Consider the following 21,561-nt stretch of genomic DNA (forward strand, 5'->3'; position numbering starts at 1 on the left):
AAGGCCAGGATACAAAGGGTGAGTGCGAAAGGTGAAGAGTAATGGTGCAGTGCTTGCACTCAGTGAGTTATAACACCCAGTGAGTTTTGGCACCTCAGGGTCACCACTCCCCGAGGCACAGACGTACCTCAGCTCTACACCACTCTACCTCATGGCGAGACCCGGAGGAAACAGGTCACATCAGGACAGCCGTTGAGCTGGTTACGTGGCACCAGCCCCAGAACACCCCAGTACACCTGCTCCTCCATGCAGCATCCATCCTACATCAATGGCAAAGACTAAACCACTGATAAGCACAGATACTACACTTGATCTTAGCCAAAAGGCCGAGAAGCGATACGTTTCTTCATGCTTTATTAACAAACATCCATAAGGTGCAGGCTGCAGTTCAAGCATCTCGCCGTGTGGGTGGGGATGTCGGTATATTCAACTGGATTACGGTCACCTGTAATCCAGCTGAATTCCCAGAGTGGGCGTCTGCACCCACTCTGCAAGATGCTTGAACTGCAACCTGCACCTTATGGATGTTCATTAATAAAGCATGAAGAAATGTACTTGGTGAGTGCCACTGTTATTTCTCCATATTACTGATTATGGTAGTTATATTCTTGTCCTTAGGGGGCAGTATTATGGTACTTATATTTATGTACATAGGGGACAGATAGTTATATTCTCATACATGGGAACAGTATTATAGTAGTTATATTCTTGTTCATAGGAGGCAGTATTATAGTAGTTATATTCTTGTTCATAGGAGGCAGTATTATAGTAGTTATATTCTTGTTCATAGGAGGCAGTATTATAGTAGTTATATTCTTGTTCATAGGATGCAGTGTTATAGTAGTTATATTCTTGTTCATAGGAGGCAGTATTAAAGTAGTTATATTCTTGTTCATAGGAGGCAGTATTATAGTAGTTATATTCTTGTTCATAGGAGGCAGTATTATAGTAGTTATATTCTTGTTCATAGGAGGCAGTGTTATAGTAGTTATATTTTTGTTCATAGGAGGCAGTATTATAGTAGTTATATTCTTGTTCATAGGAGGCAGTATTATAGTAGTTATATTCTTGTTCATAGGAGGCAGTGTTATAGTAGTTATATTCTTGTTCATAGGAGGCAGTATTAAAGTAGTTATAGTCTTGTTCATAGGAGGCAGTATTATAGTAGTTATATTCTTGTTCATAGGAGGCAGTGTTATAGTAGTTATATTCTTGTTCATAGGAGGCAGTATTAAAGTAGTTATAGTCTTGTTCATAGGAGGCAGTATTATAGTAGTTATATTCTTGTTCATAGGAGGCAGTGTTATAGTAGTTATATTCTTGTTCATAGGAGGTAGTGTTATAGTAGTTATATTCTAGTACATAGGAGGCAGTATTTTAGATGCTATGTTCTAATACATTATTATAATAATTAAAAGGGTACTCTGGTGAAAACCTTTTTTCTTTTAAATCAACTGGTAGCAGAAAGTTAAACATATTTGTAAATTACTTCTATTAACCTTAATCCTTCCAGTACTTATTAGCTGCTGAATGCTACAGAGGAAATTCCTTTCTTTTTGGAACACTGATGACATCACGAGCACAGTGCTCTCTGCTGACATCTCTGTCCATTTTAGCAACCATGCATAGCAGATGTATGCTAAGGGCAGCATGGTGGCTCAGTGGTTAGCACTGCTGCCTTGCAGTGCTGGGGACTTGGGTTCAAATCCCACTAAGGACAACAATAAATAAAGCGTTATTATTATTATTATAATAACGTCAGCAAAGAGAACTGTGCTCGTGATGTCATCAGAGAGCATTCCAAAAAGAAAAGAATTTCCTCTGTAGTATTCAGCAGCTAATAAGTACAGGAAGGATTAAGATTTTTTAATAGAAGTAATTTACAAATATGTTTAACTTTCTGCCACCAGTTGATTTAAAAGAAAAAAGGTTTTCACCAGAGTACCCCTTTAATATAATATTATAATAATTAAGTTTATTTTTCTATTGTCTTACTAATGTCTGTAATTTTCAATGTTAATGTTCTTTTCCAGCAGGTTGCACCTATTTATGTTCACAGCCCTGATCTCTTTTCTATTTTATGGTCCTCCTCCAATATACAGTATTTAGTCCAAGTTCAGCTACCTTTGAGAAAGTCTCTTAGCCAGGATCTTTATCTCAGTTCTCATAAACTAGTGACAAAAAAAAGTGACGACGGCTGATAAGAATCTCTGGCTCCTGATTGGCTGCTTCCAGGGAACGCAGTCCACAGATACTGCTCTGAACACCCCTGACATTACCCTCTGACGTCTCCTGCACAAGAGAGACTGAATTTCTCATCCTCTGCACGTTTTTGCATTCTTAGTAAAAGCTTCTATTTCCAACTAACTAAAGAAGAAAAGTGTGCTGACATCCCACTGATAGACAGAAGGCGTGGAGCGAGATGGTTGTTACGTGACGGAATCCTGGATCTTGTGCTGGGGAGATATGCAGCCTATGTATAGATCTAGCACATTGCACGTGTATATTATCAGTGAAAACCACATGGCTCATTGTTAAGACTTCCATTGCCTAAGGATCTCTAGTCCTTGCACCTTGTCAGTCAAGCTTTTCTCTATTTTTTTTTCTTTTTTTTTTTTACTTTCATGACATTATTAGTTCAAAACCACAGGAGAAAACAACGAGAGAATCTTCATTCTTCATTTTTGAATGTCAGTGGCTAAGATATATTTCTTTAGAGGACATCATAAGACTTTTACTTTGCAAACTCGGATGATTTATGGCCTTTTTATCGTACTGGATTAATCCACAAGAGGTTCTGAAGCAGTCCCAGGACTGGACCATGCAGATCAGCCCCATTGAACTATCGGACTCTAATCTTCTGTAAATCATTGAATTCCTTCTCAGACTGATTATGGGTTAAGACTAATTGTGGCAATCAGGCTCCAGCAAGCCTACAAAGTGGCCACTGGCTTCAAAATTTTGGGAATATTTCACTTTGTTGTCAATAGATGGAAATCTTTTTTGGCTCTTTGGAAGATCTTGGAGGCTTCTTGATTTCATACAGCTTTGGCAATCCCTGTCTTAAAGTAAAAAAAAATGGTGGTTACTCATTTGGAATTGGAATTCTGCTATCATGGTAATAAACTGAGGGGATTCAAATGCAAACTATCAAGATCTCCACATGGGTTTCTCCCAGAGACGGTCTTCTCCATTGCAGCCCAAGTGCTGTTGCCCTTCCTCATGGCTGGGCTGGGCATGGTGGCAGCTGGACTATTGATGGATATCTTTCAAGTAGGTATCCGAAGGGGCCTTATTGATATTTTTGAGGCTTCCTCTCATATTCAAGTTCTATGACTTATTAACTAGGCCGCTCCTATTCTTTATAGCATGTCATAAACAATGGCTGAATGACCCCAACAAGGCTGCAGATAAATTGTATTTAAAGTTTATTCCTATAGCAAATTATAAACAGACTTTGACTGTATAGCACTAACACACAGTTTATACAACAATGGATTGGAATCTTTATCTTTAATTACTTTTAACAACTTTTAGCGACTTTTGTCCTGTTGACCTGAAATCACACTAAGTTCATGAAGGGACAGCATACAGTCTGGTTATATAATCTTACAACTATTTGGACATTCAGGGTTAGAAAATCTAGGTAACAACTCAATGACCTAGGTTTCCAATGCTCAGATATAACAAAAAGATGGCTGAATATCTATTACAATTTTAGGGGTAAATGCCCTATTTGGGTATGGCCAAATGCAGCTCAAGTGCTGTGGAAATGCACAACAGAAAATCTCTGCCAATTATTATGGATTTTCCACTGCTGATTTCAGAGTGGATTATCATGCAAATTAAATTTACAGTAAGATAAGAAAAACGGTCTCATTTTTAGATAGTGTGAACATAAACCAAACAGTCTAAAAATGCACCAGATTTAACAATGTGGCTCATACTGTTTGAACATCTGGCACATTCGTAGACTTTCCTATCTAAGTTTGTGATATTTATTAACTGGTTTACATTTATTCCAAAAGTGTGTCCCAAAACTCCATTGCCATTGCTATACCCTCTTTCAGCATTGCCTTGCCTGTCTTCTGGTAAGTCGCTTTTCCTGTCAAACTCCTGTCTAAGGAGTGTCTAAAACATAACAGAAATGTGGTAAGCCTAGTTTTTGGCACAAATTGCTCGAGACTTTACTGTAGTATTTATATCCCCTACTTGCAGACTTGTGGATTTGACTTCCCAAATAAATCTGTAGCTATTCGTACACAAATATTGAATAGTGGATGCAAAATGTCAGTTTCCTGCAGATTTTTTCCGCTTCGTGTGTATGATTTTTAAGTCTTATCCACTTTGCTACTACTGCAAATCAGCAGCAAATATATCATGTGTGACCATACCCCTAGGTGTAGGAAAAACCCTTGTAAAGTGATTAGATTTTTTCCAGTTATTTGGGTGCTGGTGTTTAGCTTTTATACTGAGTCACTATCTCTGTGATCACAGTGAATGGAATTAAGAAAGTCTTATTGCAAGACAAATAAAAGTTGTAGGTGATAGATGATAGAAATGATGTTCATGTTCCTAGAGGCTGTGTACAGGATCATCTACTGATCAGGTTACTAGAATGATGAGTCTTATAGTTCAGAAGCAGAAGATCATTTAAAGCATTGCTCATAGTAGTGGCCTGTGGGTCTCCCTCCCTTTACAGCTAGGTTTCCACACAGGTTTTTTTTCTGGTGTTTTTTGGAAAACTGCCATCACAGTTTTTGAGCCAAAGTCAGAAGTGTATTCAAGAGGAATGGGAAATATAAAGGAATGATTTATACTTCTACTTCCTTATGGATCCACTTCTGACTTTGTCTCAAAAACTGCAGTGACAGTTTAAAAAAAAAATGGCAGAAAAAAAACAAACCTGTGTGGAAACCTATCCTACAGGAGATAAATATCAGTGCACCTAGCCTGGCCAGTGTGCATGTTGTATATATCTGCAAGTAAAAAAAATCATGTATATGGTTGCAAATGTTTTCATATAGGATAGGGCTGTCAAAACCCTAAAAGTTAAAAGAACCTAGCTCCTGATCCTGGAGGAGGCCTAAAAACTAATTTCTCACATTTTTAGACACTAATGGCAGATTTTGCATTTGGGCCTAAAAGCTATTGATTTAGGGCCAGATCACTCAAAAAAGTGTTATGCTGTCCTCACAAAGAGTCCAAAAGGCATTTTGGCAGGGGGGTTGCTAGGTCTCCAAAAGATCCAGGGCACAGGCCATGGGCATGGCTGGGGGTGGAGCCACAAAAAGGAGGGGCAAGGGCAGAGCCACTTAATGTTGCATGACTATACAAAATTTTGCTCCATGCATTGAGGTTTGAGGGAGGGGTTAGTCTTATTGGCTGTCAGCTGATTCTACTTCAGGCCAGGGAACACAAGCGCAAATGAGGAGCATTATAGCCATAGCACGGATGTATTAGGTGCGACCAAGCTGAGGTGGGGCTCAGGTGACCGCAGCAGCAGGGGGTTAAACTTTTTTACAGGTTCCTTACTTGGTGTGATGGATGCTTGTGGTGTAGACTGTTGCGGAAAATTACTTCAGATTGATAATCAAATATACCAATTGCCAAGTAAGGGAAAAGCGCTAAATATGTTTTGACCATGTGAAATTACAGTATGATATAAGCAGGGGTGAGGAAATGCTGGGAGTAGTTGTTTCACTAAACATAAGTGCAGAATTTACAAGTGACTTCAGCGCTGATGGGACACAATCAGACAGAATACAGCATGATATTATAGAATCACAAGGGGTGTCTTATCTGAGACAATCACAAGGGGTGTCTTCTCTGAGTCAATCACAGGGGGCGTCTTCTCTTAGTCAATCACAAGGGGGCGTCTTCTCTGAGTCAATCACAGGGGGCATCTTCTCTGAGTCAATCACAGGGGGCATGTTCTCTGAGTCAGTCACAGGGGGCGTGTTCTCTGAGTCAATCACAGGGGGCATGTTCTCTGAGTCAGTCACAGGGGGCGTGTTCTCTGAGTCAATCACAGGGGGAGTCTTCTCTGAGTCAATCACAGGGGGTGTCTACATATTGACCCACAGAATAAAGAAAACATGTCATTTTTACTGTAAAGTGTACAGCGTGAAAACAATACCTTCCAAAACTTGCTAATTTACGGTTTTGTTTGTAATCTCCCCACATAAATATTTTTTGGGCTGTGCCTTACATTTTATTGTGAAATGAGTGATGTCATTAGAAAGTAAAATTGGTCACACAGAAAACAAGCCTCACATGGGTCTGTGGATGGAAATATGAAAGAGTTATGATTTTTAGAAGGCAAGGAGGAAAAAACGAAGATGCAAAAATAAAATTGGCTGTGTCCTTAAGGCCAAAATGGGCCTGGTCCTTAAAGGGGTACTCCGGGGCTTAGACATCTTATCCCCTATCCAAAGGATAGGGGATAAGATGCCTGATCGCGGAGGTCCCGCCGCTGGCGACCCCCGTGATCTTGCACGCCGCACCCCAGTTAAAATCAGTCCCCAGGGCATGTTTGCTCCGGGTCTGACTACCGGCGACCACAGGGCCGACGGCGTGTGACGTCACGCCCCCGCCCCCGTGTGACGTGCGTGACAGCTAAGTGCCGGAGTACCCCTTTAAGGGGTTAGGTTTATTTTTGTTTACATTATTTTATTTGGAAAAGGGGGATAGGGCCTCCCAGCAGGCCCTAACATAGCCTATGGCTCTGCAGCTGCCCAAACCAAAACTACACTTCCCAGCATGTTGCACCATAACTTATTCTGTAATGCTATATAGTGCAACATGCTGGGAGTTGTAGTTTTGGGTCAGCTGCAGAACCATAGTCTGTATCAGGGAATGCTTGGTGTTACAATTAGTAACTACAATGCCCAGCATGCCCTGATAAACAGTTTGGGTCAGCTGCATAGGATGTATCAGGGCATGCTGTGCATTGTAGTTACTAACTGTAACATCCAGCATGCCCTGATACAGCCTGTGGCTCTGCTGCTGACCCAAAACTACAACTCCCTGCATGTTACCCTACCCCTTCGCTATTGTTGCCTTGGCCCCAGAGTGACTATGGACTATGGAAGAGTGACTGACCGGAACTCGGACTAACGTCAGGGGCGGGCACGTGAAAGACTGGGACTTTGATGGACTTTAGGGCATCACTATTTCCACAGTTTGTGCCCCTCATTTAATGTTGTCCAGTGACATAAAGCTCCTTGTGTGATATCTTATTAAAGTACCTTTATTTGCTGTTTTCATGACACATTCTGCACATGGCACTAATTCTGCACATGGCACTAATTCTGCACATGGCACTAATTCTGCACAAGGCACTAATTCTGCACACGGTCCACCTTCTGCACAAGGTACTAATTCTGCACAAGGCACTGTATAGGGAGAGCTTATTACCTTTATTGGATTATCTCCCAGACTTACTGTCACCTGTATTGTCTTTACTGCTCCTCCCCCTGTGATGTTCCTCCCTATAAAAGGAGACACTTGTTACTGAATAAAAGAAATTGATTTTCATACCTGAAGACTGGTGTTGCCTGGATCTTTGGGTACGAGGATGCAATATTCTCTAGTTCTGCCTAGAGATATTGGGGGAGATTTATCAGAATCTGTCCAGAGGAAAAGTTGCCCAGTTGCCCATAGCAACCAATCAGCTCGCTTTTTTTTTAATTTTTAACAAGGCCCCTGCAAAATGAAAGAAGCGATCTGATTGGTTGTTATTGGTAACTGGGCAACTTTTCCTCTGGACAGGTTTTGATAAATCTCCCCCATTGCCTGTGGTATGCTGGGGCTTGTCATCTGAAAGGAGAAGTCGCTCTAGTGTGGCTGCAGAAGCCTGGAATTCCGCCAGGCTCCTCTTCGGTGGGGCTCGTGACGTCACTGACATCAGTCCCTGGTGACAGACTTGCCTCTTACCAGCAGCCCTCGCTCTGGAGTACTGGTAACTTTCCCAAGGAGGGGAGGGAAGTAATCTCTAAACAGCGCAATTGATGTGTCTTGCCGGCACACTGCCGCTGGCAAACTGCAGCGCAGGCTACTGTTTGCCAGCAGCGCTGCCAGATAGACACAGTAGGAAGCAGCGCTAACATAAGCACTGACATTTGGGGCACTAATCTTTACATTTGGGGCATTGTCCCCAAATGGTTTAGCGTAGTGACGCCCCTGCAAAATGTTTTAGGACAAAAAATGGTCTGGTTTGAACAAAACAGTGGGGCAGATTTCCTATTGTAACTGTGCCATAAGCTACATATTTGACACCATTCAGAATCTTTTGAGCCCTGCTCAACAAGTAGGGATGGTTCAGCTGGAAAGAGATGTGGCTTCATGGGAAAGGGGGTATATATACGGTAAGTCAGCTTACAGTTGGCCTAAAATTAGAATAGACAGTCTAAAAGATGCATCTTATTTACCAACAACATGATACACTGTGCAAAATCTGGTGCATATTCAGAGCAAGATCTTGTTACCAGGGGCATACCACAGGGATCTGTACTGGGACCCATATTGTTTAAGGACATGACCCATTTTGGCCTGGGGACACAGCCAATTTTAATTTTTGCTTTTTCCTTTTTTTTGCTTCTAGCCTTCTCAGAGGCAACACGCTTTTATTTATTTTATCACCCACACCCCATGTGAGGGCTTGTTTTTTGTGACACCAATTGTACTTGTAATGATACCTTTCATTTTTCCCTGAAATGTACCGCAAAACCAAAAAGTAATTATTTGTGGGTGAAAAGTGACAAGAAAACTTGGTTTTTACACAGTGCACTTTATGGTACAGAATACCTCCTCCGCCATTTTAGCTAATCAATCCTGCAATAACGACATGGGCGTACAATGCACTTGCTTATAAGGTACGCCCTCGTGTGTTAAATGGGAACTGTCAGATATAAAAACTTTTTATATACTTTACATCTTGGCAAAACAATAGTTTTTCTAATATACTTCTAACATTTTTTTTCACATTTTATTAAGGAAAACTGCTTTTGAAAATCCCATCACTAGGGGTCCCCATACCTCCTGGGACACTGATGAGTCCCACAGCAGCATGAGTGTGTCCAAGGGTCATGGACACGAGGTGGCTGATTGACAAGGCTGCAGTAGGAACACAGCCTGCAGCAACACTGCTGTAACACAGAGTTTTACCAAACATGTACCTCCAGCTGTTGCAAAACTACAAGTCCAAGCATGCTGAGAGTTGGGAGAATGTCTGGGCATGCTGGGAGTTGTAGTTTTGCAAAAGCTGTAGGTACACAGCTGAAGGCAACCCTGCTGCAAAAGAGTTATCAAACAACATAAATCCAGAGAGGAAAGGGTTACAGAGCAGAGCTGCCAGGCTCCAGAGCAGTGAGTCAGCACAATAAGGGGGGAGGAGTCATCACAGTGCAGGCAAAATAATGACATGCCCCCCTCCCTCTGGAAAGATGAGAATTTTTTTTTTGTGAAATATGGGTGATAGAGACATAAAAATTATATGTACATGATCAGGATGAGGTATTGAGTAACATATAACAGTTTTGTTTCTTTTGTGGGATCTGACCGGTATGCTTTAAGGCCCATGCGGCAAGGGCATACCTGTTCGGCCCCAATGGGTAAAAGGGGTACTCCACCCCTGGACATCTTATCCCCTATCCAAATGGTCATGAAATAACGCACACCCCCTCGATTTATGTCTATGGGAGGGGACGTGGCGGCTGTGGTCACTTGTCACACCCCCTCCCATAGACATGAATGGAGGGGGCGTGGCATGACATCACGATCACAGCCACCCGAACCCAGCATTCTAAACAAAAAGGTTCAGAATGCTGGGGAGCTGCCCGTAGATCGCTGGGGTCCCAGCGGCTGGACCCTCCACGATCAGACAGATTGGGAATATCAGACTTTGTATAGGGGATAAGATGTTCAGGGGTGGGGTACCCCTTTAATTTTGTTAAATTATTATTGCAGAAGGTCTCAATGGTAAGGTATTGGTCTTTTGCTGATGACGCAAAGATTTGTAACAAGGTTGATGTTCCTGAAAGGAATACGCCAATTGGAAAAGGATTTCAGTAATTTAGAAGAATGTTTAGAACTCTGGCTACTAAAATTTTATGTGAATGGGTAAGATTTATCAAAACCTGTCCAGAGAAAAAGTTGTCCAGTTGCCCATAGCAACCAATCAGATCACTTTTAACAAGGCCTGAAGAAAGAAGGGATCTGATTGGTTGTTATGGGCTACTCAGCAACTTCTCCTCTGGACAGGTTTTGATAAATCTCCCCCAATGAGTGCAAAATAATGCACTTTGGGCCTAAAAACCCAGAGTATAGAATATGTGATACAGTCCTAACCTTAATCTGAGGAGAGGGATTTAGGAGTAATTATTTCAGATGTCTTAAAGGGGTACTCCGCCCCTAGACATCTTATCCCCTATCCAAAGGATAGGGGATAAGATGTCAGATCGCTGGGGTCCCGCTGCTGGGGACCCCGAAATCGCTGCTGCAGCACCCCGGTATCATTACTGCGCAGAGCGAGATCGCTCTGCACGTAATGACGGGCAATACAGGGGCCGGAGCATCGTTATGTCACAGCTCCGCCCCTCGTGACGTCACGGCCCGCCCCCGTCAATACAAGTCTATGGGAGGGGGCATGGCAGTCGCCACGCCCCCTGCCATAGACTTGCATTAAGGGGACGGGCCGTGATGTCATGAGGGGCGGAGCCATGACGTCACGCTGCTCCGGCCCCTGTATCGCCCGTCATTACGCACAGAGCGAACTCGCTCTGTGCAGTAATGATGGCGGGGTGCCGCAGCAGCGATCCCCGGGGTCCCCAGCAGTGGGACCGCGGCGATCTAACATCTTATCCCCTATCCTTTGGATAGGGGATAAGATGCCAGGGGATGTACAGAACACTGGTGAGGCCTCACTTGGAGTATTGTGAGCAGTACTGGAGGCCGTATCTCCAGAAGGATATAGCTATTTTGGAGAGAGTTCAGAGAGCAGCTACTAAACTAGTCTGTGGATTGCAGGATAAAACTTACCAGGAAAGGTTAAAGGACCTTAACAGAGGGGATATGATAGAAACATTTAAATACATAAAGGGAATCAACACGGTAAAGGAGGTGAGCATATTTAAAAGAAAAAATACCACAAGAGGACATAGTTTTAAGTTAGAGAGGGAAAGGTTTATGCAGAAATATCAGGAAGTATTACTTTACTGAGAGAGTAGTGGATGCATGGAATAGCCTTCCTGTAGAAGTGGTAGCTGCAAATACAGTGAAAGGTGTTTAAGCAGGCATGGGATAAGCATAAGGCTATACTCCATATAAGATAGGGCCAGGGACTATTGATAGTGTTCAGAATATTGGGCAGAATAGATGGGGCAAATGGTTCTTATCTGCTCATTCTTTGTTTTTATGTGCACTGTAAGACTGTATATCAAAGTTTGCACTGTCTAAGCCTTAGAAAGTATTGGTAAATCTGCCCCAGTGTGTTGGAATTAGGGCTATGATATCTTTAATTCTTCCACCTTTTCTTAGTGACATGATCAGGGGTCAGTAGTAGCACTAGAAATAAAAAAAAAAAATCAGCCCTGATTGAAACACGGCCCAGAAGAAGTCATATAACTCTTCTTCAGATCTTAGTGAATATGTTTCCTTACTCCTTTTCTTTGTTCCAGCACTGGGTTGTCTTCAAGACCATCACAGAGGTTTTCATTCTGGTTCCAGCATTGGTGGGTCTCAAGGGTAACTTGGAGATGACACTGGCCTCTCGGCTTTCCACTGCTGTAAGTTTTTGTGTAAGCTCCACAATAGCATCTTTCTGTTTGGTGTCTTGTGCACTCACTCACTTATTTTGTTTATAGGCAAACACAGGACAATTGGATGACCCTAGTGAGCGATGGAAGATGGCGATCAGTAATTTGGCTTTAATCCAGGTTTGTCTTCTTTATACACATCAGGGTACTTTCAGTCTACTGCATACAAGATAGGCCATCACTCGCTGATTGTCTTGGTGCGGACACCCATCACACTCACTGCTGTTTGGCGCCTTGCATTATAGAGTTAACGAAGCAGGAAGCCCTGCGATGTTCATTTTTATAGTGGTGGTGCCAAGTAACTGTAGCTTGGGGAGAGAAGAGGACACATGAATAAACACAGAGAAGTTCCACAAGAGAAGGGTGTACAGCAAAAAGCTAACAAGAACCATCCTATAGCTAAGGTATAGTGATGAAGAGAGAAACTCCATTCACGACGCCAACTGGCATAAAAGGCCTCTTTTGTAGGACTAAGATCCTCCAATATTGTTCCATAGCCTGAATAGTAGGTATTTGTCTAAATCAATCTGTCATCCTAAGAGGGCATTGTTTAATGCCGAGCTATCACCCTACATTCTGCAGCCAGAAGGAGACACACAGGCCCTTTTTCAAGTGTTTAACCCTTCCTAGAATCATAGAAAGCACTACAGAGTCAGAAGCAGACCCTTAAAGGAGTAGTGCAGTGAAAGTTTTTATTTTACCCTATCCAAAGGATAGAGGATAAGTTATAGACCCCCCGTGATCTCCTGAATGGGGCCCCAGCAGTCTGCCGGAAGAGGCCGTTCTGACCCCCCCGCAGGAAGCCGCAGCCGACACACTCCATCCATGTATCTCTATGGAATACATGGAGGGGGCGTGTCAGCCGCCGCTCTGTGCGGGGGTTGGCACGCCCCCTTCCAGCAGACTGTCAGGAACCCGTTCAGGAGATTGCGGGGGAATCCAGCAGTCGGACCCCCCACGATCTATAACTTATCCCCTATCCTTTGGATAGGGGATAAGTTATCATTTACTACAGAACTCCTTTAACCTATTGTATAATATCCAATGACTAAATGTCCTGTAGAAGCTCATAGTCTAACCATTTATGAGCCACAGTACCTCAGAGGCTATGGTACCTCCAGCACACCTCTGGCACTATAGGACATGTAGTAGTGCTGGACCCCTATACCATCAGATAGGTTAAGTTTTGATTTTTTTTATTCCCCGAGATAAGTGTTGTGCTTGCTCATCTACTTCTCTTATCTACTTCTCTCTGCAGAAATGACTTGTCTGTGTTTGAGCTGTATTGTCCTGTTAAAAGAGAGCCAGCTTGTGATATTACCACCAAAAATGATTTTTGCTTGTGTAAAATAAGTTAATGGTACTTTTAGGTGAGAATAGAAAGCGTAGTGTAGGCACCGCACAGTGACTGACAGCGTACAGGGTGTGTGGGACCGTGCTGGTGGATTAGCTATGTGTATGGGGCCTTATACAACACAATTTTGTGTTCCAGGTTCAGGCCACAGTTGTTGGTCTATTGGCCGCTGTTGCTGCTATTATCTTGGGAGCTTTGTCTAAAGGTTATGTGGAATTGGACCAGGCTGCTGTCCTCTGTGCCAGTAGCGTGACCACAGCATTCATCGCTGCCCTGTCCTTGGGTAAGATCTTTGTGCATTTCTGTCCTAACTACTGTGGGCTTGATGCTCTTTTTAATTTTGCTTTGTACTTCTGTCCATTAGGTCTAGTGATGGTTGGGGTCATCATTGCATCTAGGAAGCTGGGCATTAACCCTGACAACATAGCTACTCCTATCGCAGCCAGCCTGGGGGACCTTATCACCTTGTCATTGCTTGCAGGAATCAGCAGCTCCTTGTTCAGCTACATAGGTATGATGGCACAATAGCTCAATAGATGTGGACATTGAGCTTGGTTAGTTCTTGCTGTGTAACTGTAAGTTCTCTTTGCCCCATCTAGATGTTCAGTACCTCTCTCCATTGATTTGTGTCGTGTTCATCATCATGATCCCATTGTGGGTGGCCATAGCCAAACAGAGTCCATCCATTGCTGAAGTTTTAAAGTCTGGTTGGCAGCCAGTTATTGTGGCCATGTCCATTAGCAGGTAATATAAACTGGTGGATATATCTTCATTCTGATTCCATGCAGGGCCTTATTAGTAATGGTGGATGTCTCCAGACTGGAGCCTCTGATGTAGGATGTCATTCAGGGATTAAAGTCAATGGAGCAAAAGAAGCATTTACTTTTCTGTTCTAGTGGTTATATCAATGTATTGTGATGCCCAAGGTACCATGACAAGCCCTCCAACTGATTAGCTAATGGCATAGGGATCCGCTGTGTGACCACTTTAAATTTGGTGATGCAGAGGCATACAGAACCTATAGTTATGTATCATTATCACAGAAGGGAATTTGCTGAGTGTGTACATACAGGAGCCAGGTCCTATACGAGTGCAGCCTAAATTTTTCTATTGTTTTCTCTTCTTTGCTAATTTTTATTGTGATTTTTTTTTTTTCTAGTATCGGTGGACTTATCTTAGACAAGACAGTAACAGACCCAAAATTCGAGGGCATGGCAGTTTTCACACCTGTTATAAATGGTACTCTGACACTGTTTTGACTTTGAATAATATAATTTTATTTTGCTAAATGATTTACCTTTTTTGTTTTGTTTTTTTCATTTGTGGCTCACAGGGGTAGCTGGAAATCTTGTGGCTATCCAGGCAAGTCGGATCTCCACGTTCCTCCATTTCTGGAGCATGCCTGGTGTCTTACCATACAAAATGAGACAACACTGGCCCAACCCTTGCACAACATTTTTCTCCTCAGGTATGAATCTACAGACCAGAGGGTCCATATATTTAAGCGTAACTGCAATTAAAAACAACTTTTCACATGTCGATCAGACTTGCCAAAAGTTGTTGATCACATCGTGTCTCACTCTTAAGTTGTTAGCCAAGATTTGTCCATTTCTCTGACTAGAAGTCTATACAGAGAAATGTATGGATCTTTAGGCCAGCCGGGGAGCAGAGCACAATGCCGCCCGCTTCCCTGGCTAATAACTCACAATCACAGCAGGTATCAGAAGTGAGACCCGGTGCGATCAACAACTTTTGACAGGTCTGATAAACATAAGTTGTTTTATAGTGACAGTAACGCTTTAATAGAAATGCACTTGGAGCAGTTTTTCCTTTCCCTGTTCCTTTTAGCAGCTCATACATTGCTTAGCAGAGGGAGACTGTGCACAGGAGAAAGCTCCTTCCACATAAGAACACACTACCACCTTTATCCACTTATAATTTTTCTTTTGTCGTTGCACTTTGCAGGTGTTAATTCGAAATCCGCCAGAGTGTTAGTTCTGCTGGTTGTGCCGGGACACCTCGTCTTCCTGTACACCATCCACTTGCTGCAGGGCGGTCACACAGCACTCACTTCACTGTTTATCACCTTCTACTTGCTTGCAGCCCTCATACAGGTAATGCAGAGTAGGGAGACGTCTGTACATAGAGTTCGTCTTCCTGCCATAGGAATTTTTTTTTTTTTTTTTTTTTAAATCCCCAAAAAATCTGCTAAATAAACTGACAGATTTTAATATCAGCACCACAGATCAATTTTAGTTGGGAACATTTCTACTGTGTCTATATGAGATGTCAAATATCACATAGAATTTTTCTAGTCATGTAATTTGTTGTGGATTTTCAGAGCAAATTTTTGTGCAAAAAAACTAGTCTAGTTTGCATTTACCCTTATAAGAGCATGATACAGGGTTGAGCCGGGCACATTTTACTGTTCTTTTTTGCACTTTGCGTATAATAATAACATGTTGGGCGAGTGCCACAATTTTGGAACAGTTAAAGACATTGGGGGAGATTTATTTAAATATGTGCAGAGGAAAAAAGTTGACCAGTTGCCCATAGCAACCAATCAGATTGCTTCTTTTATTTTTCAGAGACCTTTTTAAAACTTAAAGGGGTACTCCAGCGCCAAGACATCTTATCCCCTGTCCAAAGGCTGTCAGCTTTCACGCCCCCTCCCATAGGCTTGCATTGAGGGGGTGGAGCCGTGACGTCACACTGCTCCGTCCCCGTGATTGCCAGTAATCAGACCCGGAGTGAACACGCTCTGAGGACTGATTCTTAAGAGGCTGCTGCGTGCAAGATCACGGGGGTCCCCAGCGGCGTGACCCCCGCGATCAGGCCTCTTATCCCCTATCCTTTGGATAGGGGATAAGATGTCTTAGCGCCGGAGTACCCCTTTAAAGAAGCGATATAAATGGCCGCATCCGGTCAACTTTTTCTCTGCCCAAATTTTGATTAATCTCCCCCAAAATACTGGTGCAGCAGCCGTATTAAATCTTGGAAATTGTGTTTTAATTCTTTGCTATTTTCAAGTTACATTTAGTGACAGCAAGCAGAGATCCTGGAAATGGAGGAATTGAATCGTAAAGTTGCAGAACAAAAACACCCTACATATATTTATATATATTTTTTCTTTATTTCAGGTCTGCATTTTATTATACATAGCTGACCTCATTGTGCGCTTCATGTGGCGAAGAGGCCTGGACCCAGACAACTTTTCCATCCCATACCTCACTGCCCTTGGCGACCTGCTGGGCACTGGATTCCTCGCTGTCTGTTTCCGGCTTGTTTGGCTCCTTACTGGCACAGAGTCGGACCTGGGAGACTGAATGGACTGATCCAATTTTTATTTCTATTTTTGTTCCTTTTACTTTGCTACAAAACTTGCACTTGAAAGGAACAATATAAGAATACATGTTTTATACCAGCTATGACATCAAAGAGACTTTTTATCCACTCAAGGGATTTAATAATATTTATCATCAGCAATGAAAATCACAGCTGAAGCAGCAAATTTTTAGGAAAAATCTCCAGTTATTTTTATTTATATAGAAATCAAATGCTGTTTGTTTACAATAAAACCTTTTGCTCTAATACAGTTTGTGTGAAGTTGAGGAATTTAGTAGGAATGGATGCAACTAAAGCTATAGTTTGGAGTTACTCTCTTACATTAAAGGGGTACTCCGGTGCCAGAAAGTTAAACAGATTTGTAAATTACTTCTATTAAAAATCTTAATCCTTCCAGCACTTATTAGCTGCTGAATACTACAGAGGAAATGCTTTTCTTTTTGGAACACAGAGCTCTCTGCTGAATCACGAGCACAGTGCTCTCTGCTGACATCTCTGTCCATTTTAAGAACTGTCCAGAGTAGGAGAAAATCCCCATAGCAAACATATGCTGCTCTGGACAGTTCCTAAAATGGACAGAGATGTCAGCAGAGAGCACTGTGCTTGTGATTCAGCAGAGAGCACTGTGTTCCAAAAAGAAAAGAATTTCCTCTGTAGTATTCAGCAGCTAATAAGTACTGGAAGGATTAAGATTTTTTAATATAAGTCATTTACAAATCTGTTTAACTTTCTGGCACCAGTTGTTTAAAAAAAAAAAAAAAAAAAGTTTTCCACCGGAGTACCCCTTTAACCATACATTTAAAACTCATATCAATGAACATTTATGCCCTTCCCTTAAAGGACATTCTATTTACAGATTTTTATTAAATCCTAGAAAATACACTATTCATTTCAAAATGTCTTTCACTAGAAAGGCAAAGTAATGACCCCCAAGTATATCTTCCATTATAGCTCCTATAGAGCAGGGCTCAATTCCTGCAGGAACTGAGTTCCTTCACTTTTTTTTACAGCAGGAACACTGTTCCCATTAGCAGGAGTCCTGTAGGACCAGCCCTTGAGTCAAAATCTTGGGTGAGTTCCCTCACTTTTTTTTCCAGGACTTGACCCCTGCTATAGAGGATATTACCGACATCCTGAATGGCAGATCTGCCTTGTTATATCAATATTGAAGCGTGGACTGCATCAATAGATAACCAGATGGGCCATTGAGAAGTCTAGCAAAGCTGGGTGACAACCCCAAAAAGAACTCTAACATTATCAAATTAGTTTCTACTCAGCTATCCAAAATACATATTGCTCTGAGAAATGGGGTAATGACAACTCCTGGCCCTATGCCTTATTAGGACATATAGAGGTCATAAAGAAGAGACCCTGACCATTAAGGGCCTAATTACATGGCGGAATTCCGCCTCAAATGAAAGCCCAATACACTTCTTTGGGATTCCGCAATCCCGTTGACATTTCGGAATTTCCGCTTGCCGTCCAGCCTCTGTGTCCCCCAGCAATAGAACCTATTACTTTTATTAATATTTTATCATTTAGTATATTCCTATGGAATTTCTCTTTTACATGTAATCTTTGTACAGATATAGACACTATAGTAAGGCTGGGATCCCATTACGTTTTTCCCCATACGGGAGCGCATACGGCAGGGAAAGCTAAAAACTTGCGCTCCCGTATGCCTGTGTATGCGCTCTCGTATGTAATTCATTTCAGTGAGCCGACCGGAGTGAAACGTTCGGTGCGGTTGGCTCATTTTTGCCCCCTATGCTCTTTTAGAAACGGACCTAAAACCGTGGTCGACCACGGTTTTAGGTGTGGGGAAAAAGCGCATACGGGGCAAAAATGAGCCGACCGCACCGAACGTTTCACTCCGGTCGGCTCACTGAAATGAATTACATACGAGAGCGCATACGCAGGAATACGGGAGCGCAAGTTTTTAGCTCCCCCTGCCATATGCGCTCCTGTATGGGGGAAAAACGTGAGGGAGGGAGTGAGGGAGCCCAGCCTAATGCAGTTCAAGGCTTCTAGACGATTCTGTATGAAACGAGAGACATTTCTAGTATTCAATAGTAACAGCTTTTGTCTTTAAATATTCATTCAGCGCTTCTTCACCTAAAAAAAAAAAAAAATTGAAAACAGTGTTAAAAGTGGAAAAAGTTTGAAAAAACCTTCATATGGTTCACTAATATATCCAGCAAATAACTGATGTCACTGCGTGTGTATTGTAAAGGAAACACTCAAAATGTTAATCTATACTAAAGAGAACCCCCACCTAACGTATAAAAAAACAACCAATTTGCCACTTTCCCAGGATCCTGAGTGACAAATATTGTCATAAGTATATTGCAGGATCTTACTCTGCAAAACTAGACAAACAAGTGGTAACTCCTGTAAGAGTCCAAATTGGATGCGAATTGGTTGCCACCTAGATTTTTCAGAAACAGATCAGACATGTAATATAATAATACAGGATGATGTTGATCCTCACCTAAATCCTTCCCAAACCCAGACTGTTTGAAGCCCCCAAATGGTGCAGCCACGTCGGTTTTGTTGTAGGTGTTGACAAAGACAGTCCCGGCCTGGAGCTTTTCGCTCACATACAAAGCCTTACTGATATCTTTGGTAAAAACTCCAGATGCAAGACCAAACTCAGTGTTATTTGCCCTCTTCAGGACCCCGTCAACATCCCTGGAATACAGAGGAATAATATAAGAAAACTTTCAAAAATCTACTGTACAAAAAGAGTATCTGACACCAATGGCCTGGATCTTGCAATATACAGCAGTTTCCCTGTAAGGAAAGTTATATAAAAGTTTTCTTCAAAACCCTATAAACAAGAACATCTTCTGGATTCCCTAAGGGTCTATTCACACGTACAGTATTCTGCGCAGATTTGATGCGCAGGATTTCAAGCTGTGTTCAGTCATTTAGTTTACATTGTAATCTGCAGCAGCAAATCCTGCGCATCAAATCTGTCCAGAATACTGTATGTGAGAATAGACCCTAACAGGTGAAGAAGAGAAGGCCAGTTGCTGGATCGAAGATTAGCGCACACCACAAGGCTATGTTCACACGTCAGGATGTCCGCATGGAAAATCTCTGAGCGGATATTCCGCAGACTGTGGGCTCCAGCATAATACGCCAGCACTAGGACTGCACAGGAATCATAGACAGCTATGCATTCCGAGTCTGCAGAAAAATCTGTGAACACGGACATCAGAATTTCTGTGCCAGAACATCGGGGGCTCTATTGTCTCTATGGAAGTGGCAAGAATGAGTACTTAAATGGGCACTGTCACCAACTTTTATTTTTGATATGTTGTAGTACTTCTAATGAAAATATATTAGAGATATGTTGTAGTACATATTTTTCTTTATTATGAAGGTGAAATTTACGTTTGAAAACCGGCCACTAGGGGTCTCCCTCCTAGTGGTCGGCTGCAGCCTGCATGCCTGAATTTGGACCGATGCCGGCCGGGCAATCAGTCCGAATTCATTTAGGCTGCGCTCGCTCCCTGCCTGTCAATCAGACAGGCGGGAGCCAGCACAGAGAACAGAAGAAGCACGCTTTGGCTCCCCTGCTCCCTCGCCTCGCATGCCGGCCCCGCCTCTCGGCATTCTGTCGCTGCTGCCCTGCACTATGGTATGCCTTCTTTGGGGGAAGCGGGTTGCACGGCGGGGTTCGGGTAGTAGGGTTAAGGGGGGGGGGGCCCGGGTCGGGCGGGTTTTGCGTTGCGCCGCGGCCATGGAAAGGTATTGTTTTTAACACAGGGTGCCTCCAGTTTTTTCCCCACTACAACTCCCAGCATGCACTGGCAGCCAATAGATGTCAGGGCATGCTGGGAGTTGTAGTGGTGAAACAGCTGGAGGCACTCTGTGTAGATGAACTAAGGGCGGAAGTCGGCTCCAGCAGGCATCAGTGACGTCATGCCTGCTGGGGAAGCCTGCCTGGTAGTGAGCACACTCCCAGGCAGACAAAAAGCCATTTTTAATATAGTTAAAAAAAAAAATAAAGGCAGGGAGGGGGTTAGGGATAGATGGGAAATAGGCAGGGATAGAGAGGAAAAGAAAAAAAAAGGGATGGTGGGAGCTACTCTTTAAAGGGGTACGCTGCTGCTCTGCGTTTGGAACAAACTGTTCCGAACGCTGGAGTCGGCGCTGGGAGCTCGTAACGTCATAGCCCCACCCCTCATGATGTCACACCCCGCCCCCTCAATGCAAGTCTATGGGAGGGGGCGTGGCAGCCATCACACCCCCTCCCATAGACTTGCATTGAGGGGGTGGGGCGTGATGGCATGAGGGGGCGGAGCTATGACATCACGAGCTGCTGGCTCCAGTGTATGGAACAGTTTGTTCCAAACGCTGAGCAACGGAGTACCCCTTTACTGTTGAATCTTATTACAATTTCCATACTGGTCATGTTTACTGTAAACACCAATAACCTCCTACCCATCAGTAAACTTAGAGATGATCATAACTGGACCAAACGACTCTTCTTTAGCGATGAACATGTGATCTTCTACATCAGTGAATATAGTTGGTTCAAAGAAGAAGCCTTAGAATATAAAATAATGAGAATGAATCCTATTGGAAATCCAGACCAGATGTCATTCAGTAGAAGAGATACTGTATGTATAGGGAGCCATGACTGTGTTGCTGGGTTTTATTAGAGATTACACACAAGACTAGAAAACTAGGCCCACAGACAGCAATAACCTAAAATACACTCCGCTCTTCTCCTCCATCCTAACCACTGCATTTATGGAACCATAACTTCTACTGCTCACAGCTGAAGGCTTGTTACAGTTACATCTTCCGTAATATGTAACTCCTAATAAGCAAAAGATGAATGATTCATATATTATCCTTGGAATCATTCAGAGTTCCTCCATAAATGTTTTGTATTACATCTCTAGGAGGGCAGCAGCAGTTGGCACAGCAGTACATGGAAGTCTGATAAAGCAGATTTTGGTGTCACGCTGGTCTCGCCCGGCTCATTGTACATTCCAGCCACCCTGTGTTCTGTCCTCAGCTGCTCTGTGA

At 42.8% G+C, this 21,561-nt stretch overlaps 2 protein-coding genes and 1 non-coding gene across 16 annotated transcripts in view; 1 reads left to right on the top strand and 2 right to left on the bottom strand.

The window, feature by feature from the left end:
• The window catches only part of SLC41A3 (solute carrier family 41 member 3), a 46,176-nt gene extending 29,249 nt beyond the window's left edge, over positions 1-16,927 (top strand). For 7 of the 10 annotated variants that reach the window (XM_056524886.1, XM_056524890.1, XM_056524882.1 and 4 more), the window contains exons 3-10: positions 11,679-11,786; positions 11,865-11,936; positions 13,309-13,681; positions 13,770-13,914; positions 14,330-14,409; positions 14,504-14,638; positions 15,136-15,284; positions 16,311-16,927. In XM_056524886.1, coding sequence (XP_056380861.1) covers positions 11,679-11,786; positions 11,865-11,936; positions 13,309-13,681; positions 13,770-13,914; positions 14,330-14,409; positions 14,504-14,638; positions 15,136-15,284; positions 16,311-16,496 — 1,248 coding nt within the window. In that variant the 3' untranslated portion in view covers positions 16,497-16,927. Of the gene's footprint in view, positions 1-3,063; positions 3,274-7,922; positions 7,964-11,678; positions 11,787-11,864; positions 11,937-13,308; positions 13,682-13,769; positions 13,915-14,329; positions 14,410-14,503; positions 14,639-15,135; positions 15,285-16,310 lie in introns of those variants that run through there. The other 3 variants (XM_056524891.1, XM_056524892.1, XM_056524884.1) reach the window with 3 other exon arrangements.
• Positions 146-338, bottom strand: LOC130277940 (U2 spliceosomal RNA). Its single transcript, XR_008845645.1, has one exon. It is a non-coding gene; the product is annotated as a U2 spliceosomal RNA (small nuclear RNA).
• A 1,585-nt stretch (positions 16,928-18,512) lies between the features above and the next one.
• The window catches only part of ALDH1L1 (aldehyde dehydrogenase 1 family member L1), a 111,298-nt gene continuing 108,249 nt past the window's right edge, over positions 18,513-21,561 (bottom strand). For all 5 annotated transcript variants that reach the window (XM_056524893.1, XM_056524894.1, XM_056524895.1 and 2 more), the window contains exons 21-23: positions 20,968-21,073; positions 19,007-19,206; positions 18,513-18,630 (exon numbers count right to left, since the gene is read on the bottom strand). In XM_056524893.1, coding sequence (XP_056380868.1) covers positions 18,575-18,630; positions 19,007-19,206; positions 20,968-21,073 — 362 coding nt within the window. In that variant the 3' untranslated portion in view covers positions 18,513-18,574. The remainder of the gene's footprint in view (positions 18,631-19,006; positions 19,207-20,967; positions 21,074-21,561) is intronic.

This window comes from Hyla sarda, chromosome 6 (genome assembly GCF_029499605.1).
Source record: "Hyla sarda isolate aHylSar1 chromosome 6, aHylSar1.hap1, whole genome shotgun sequence".
Classification (NCBI taxonomy): Eukaryota; Metazoa; Chordata; class Amphibia; order Anura; family Hylidae; genus Hyla; species Hyla sarda.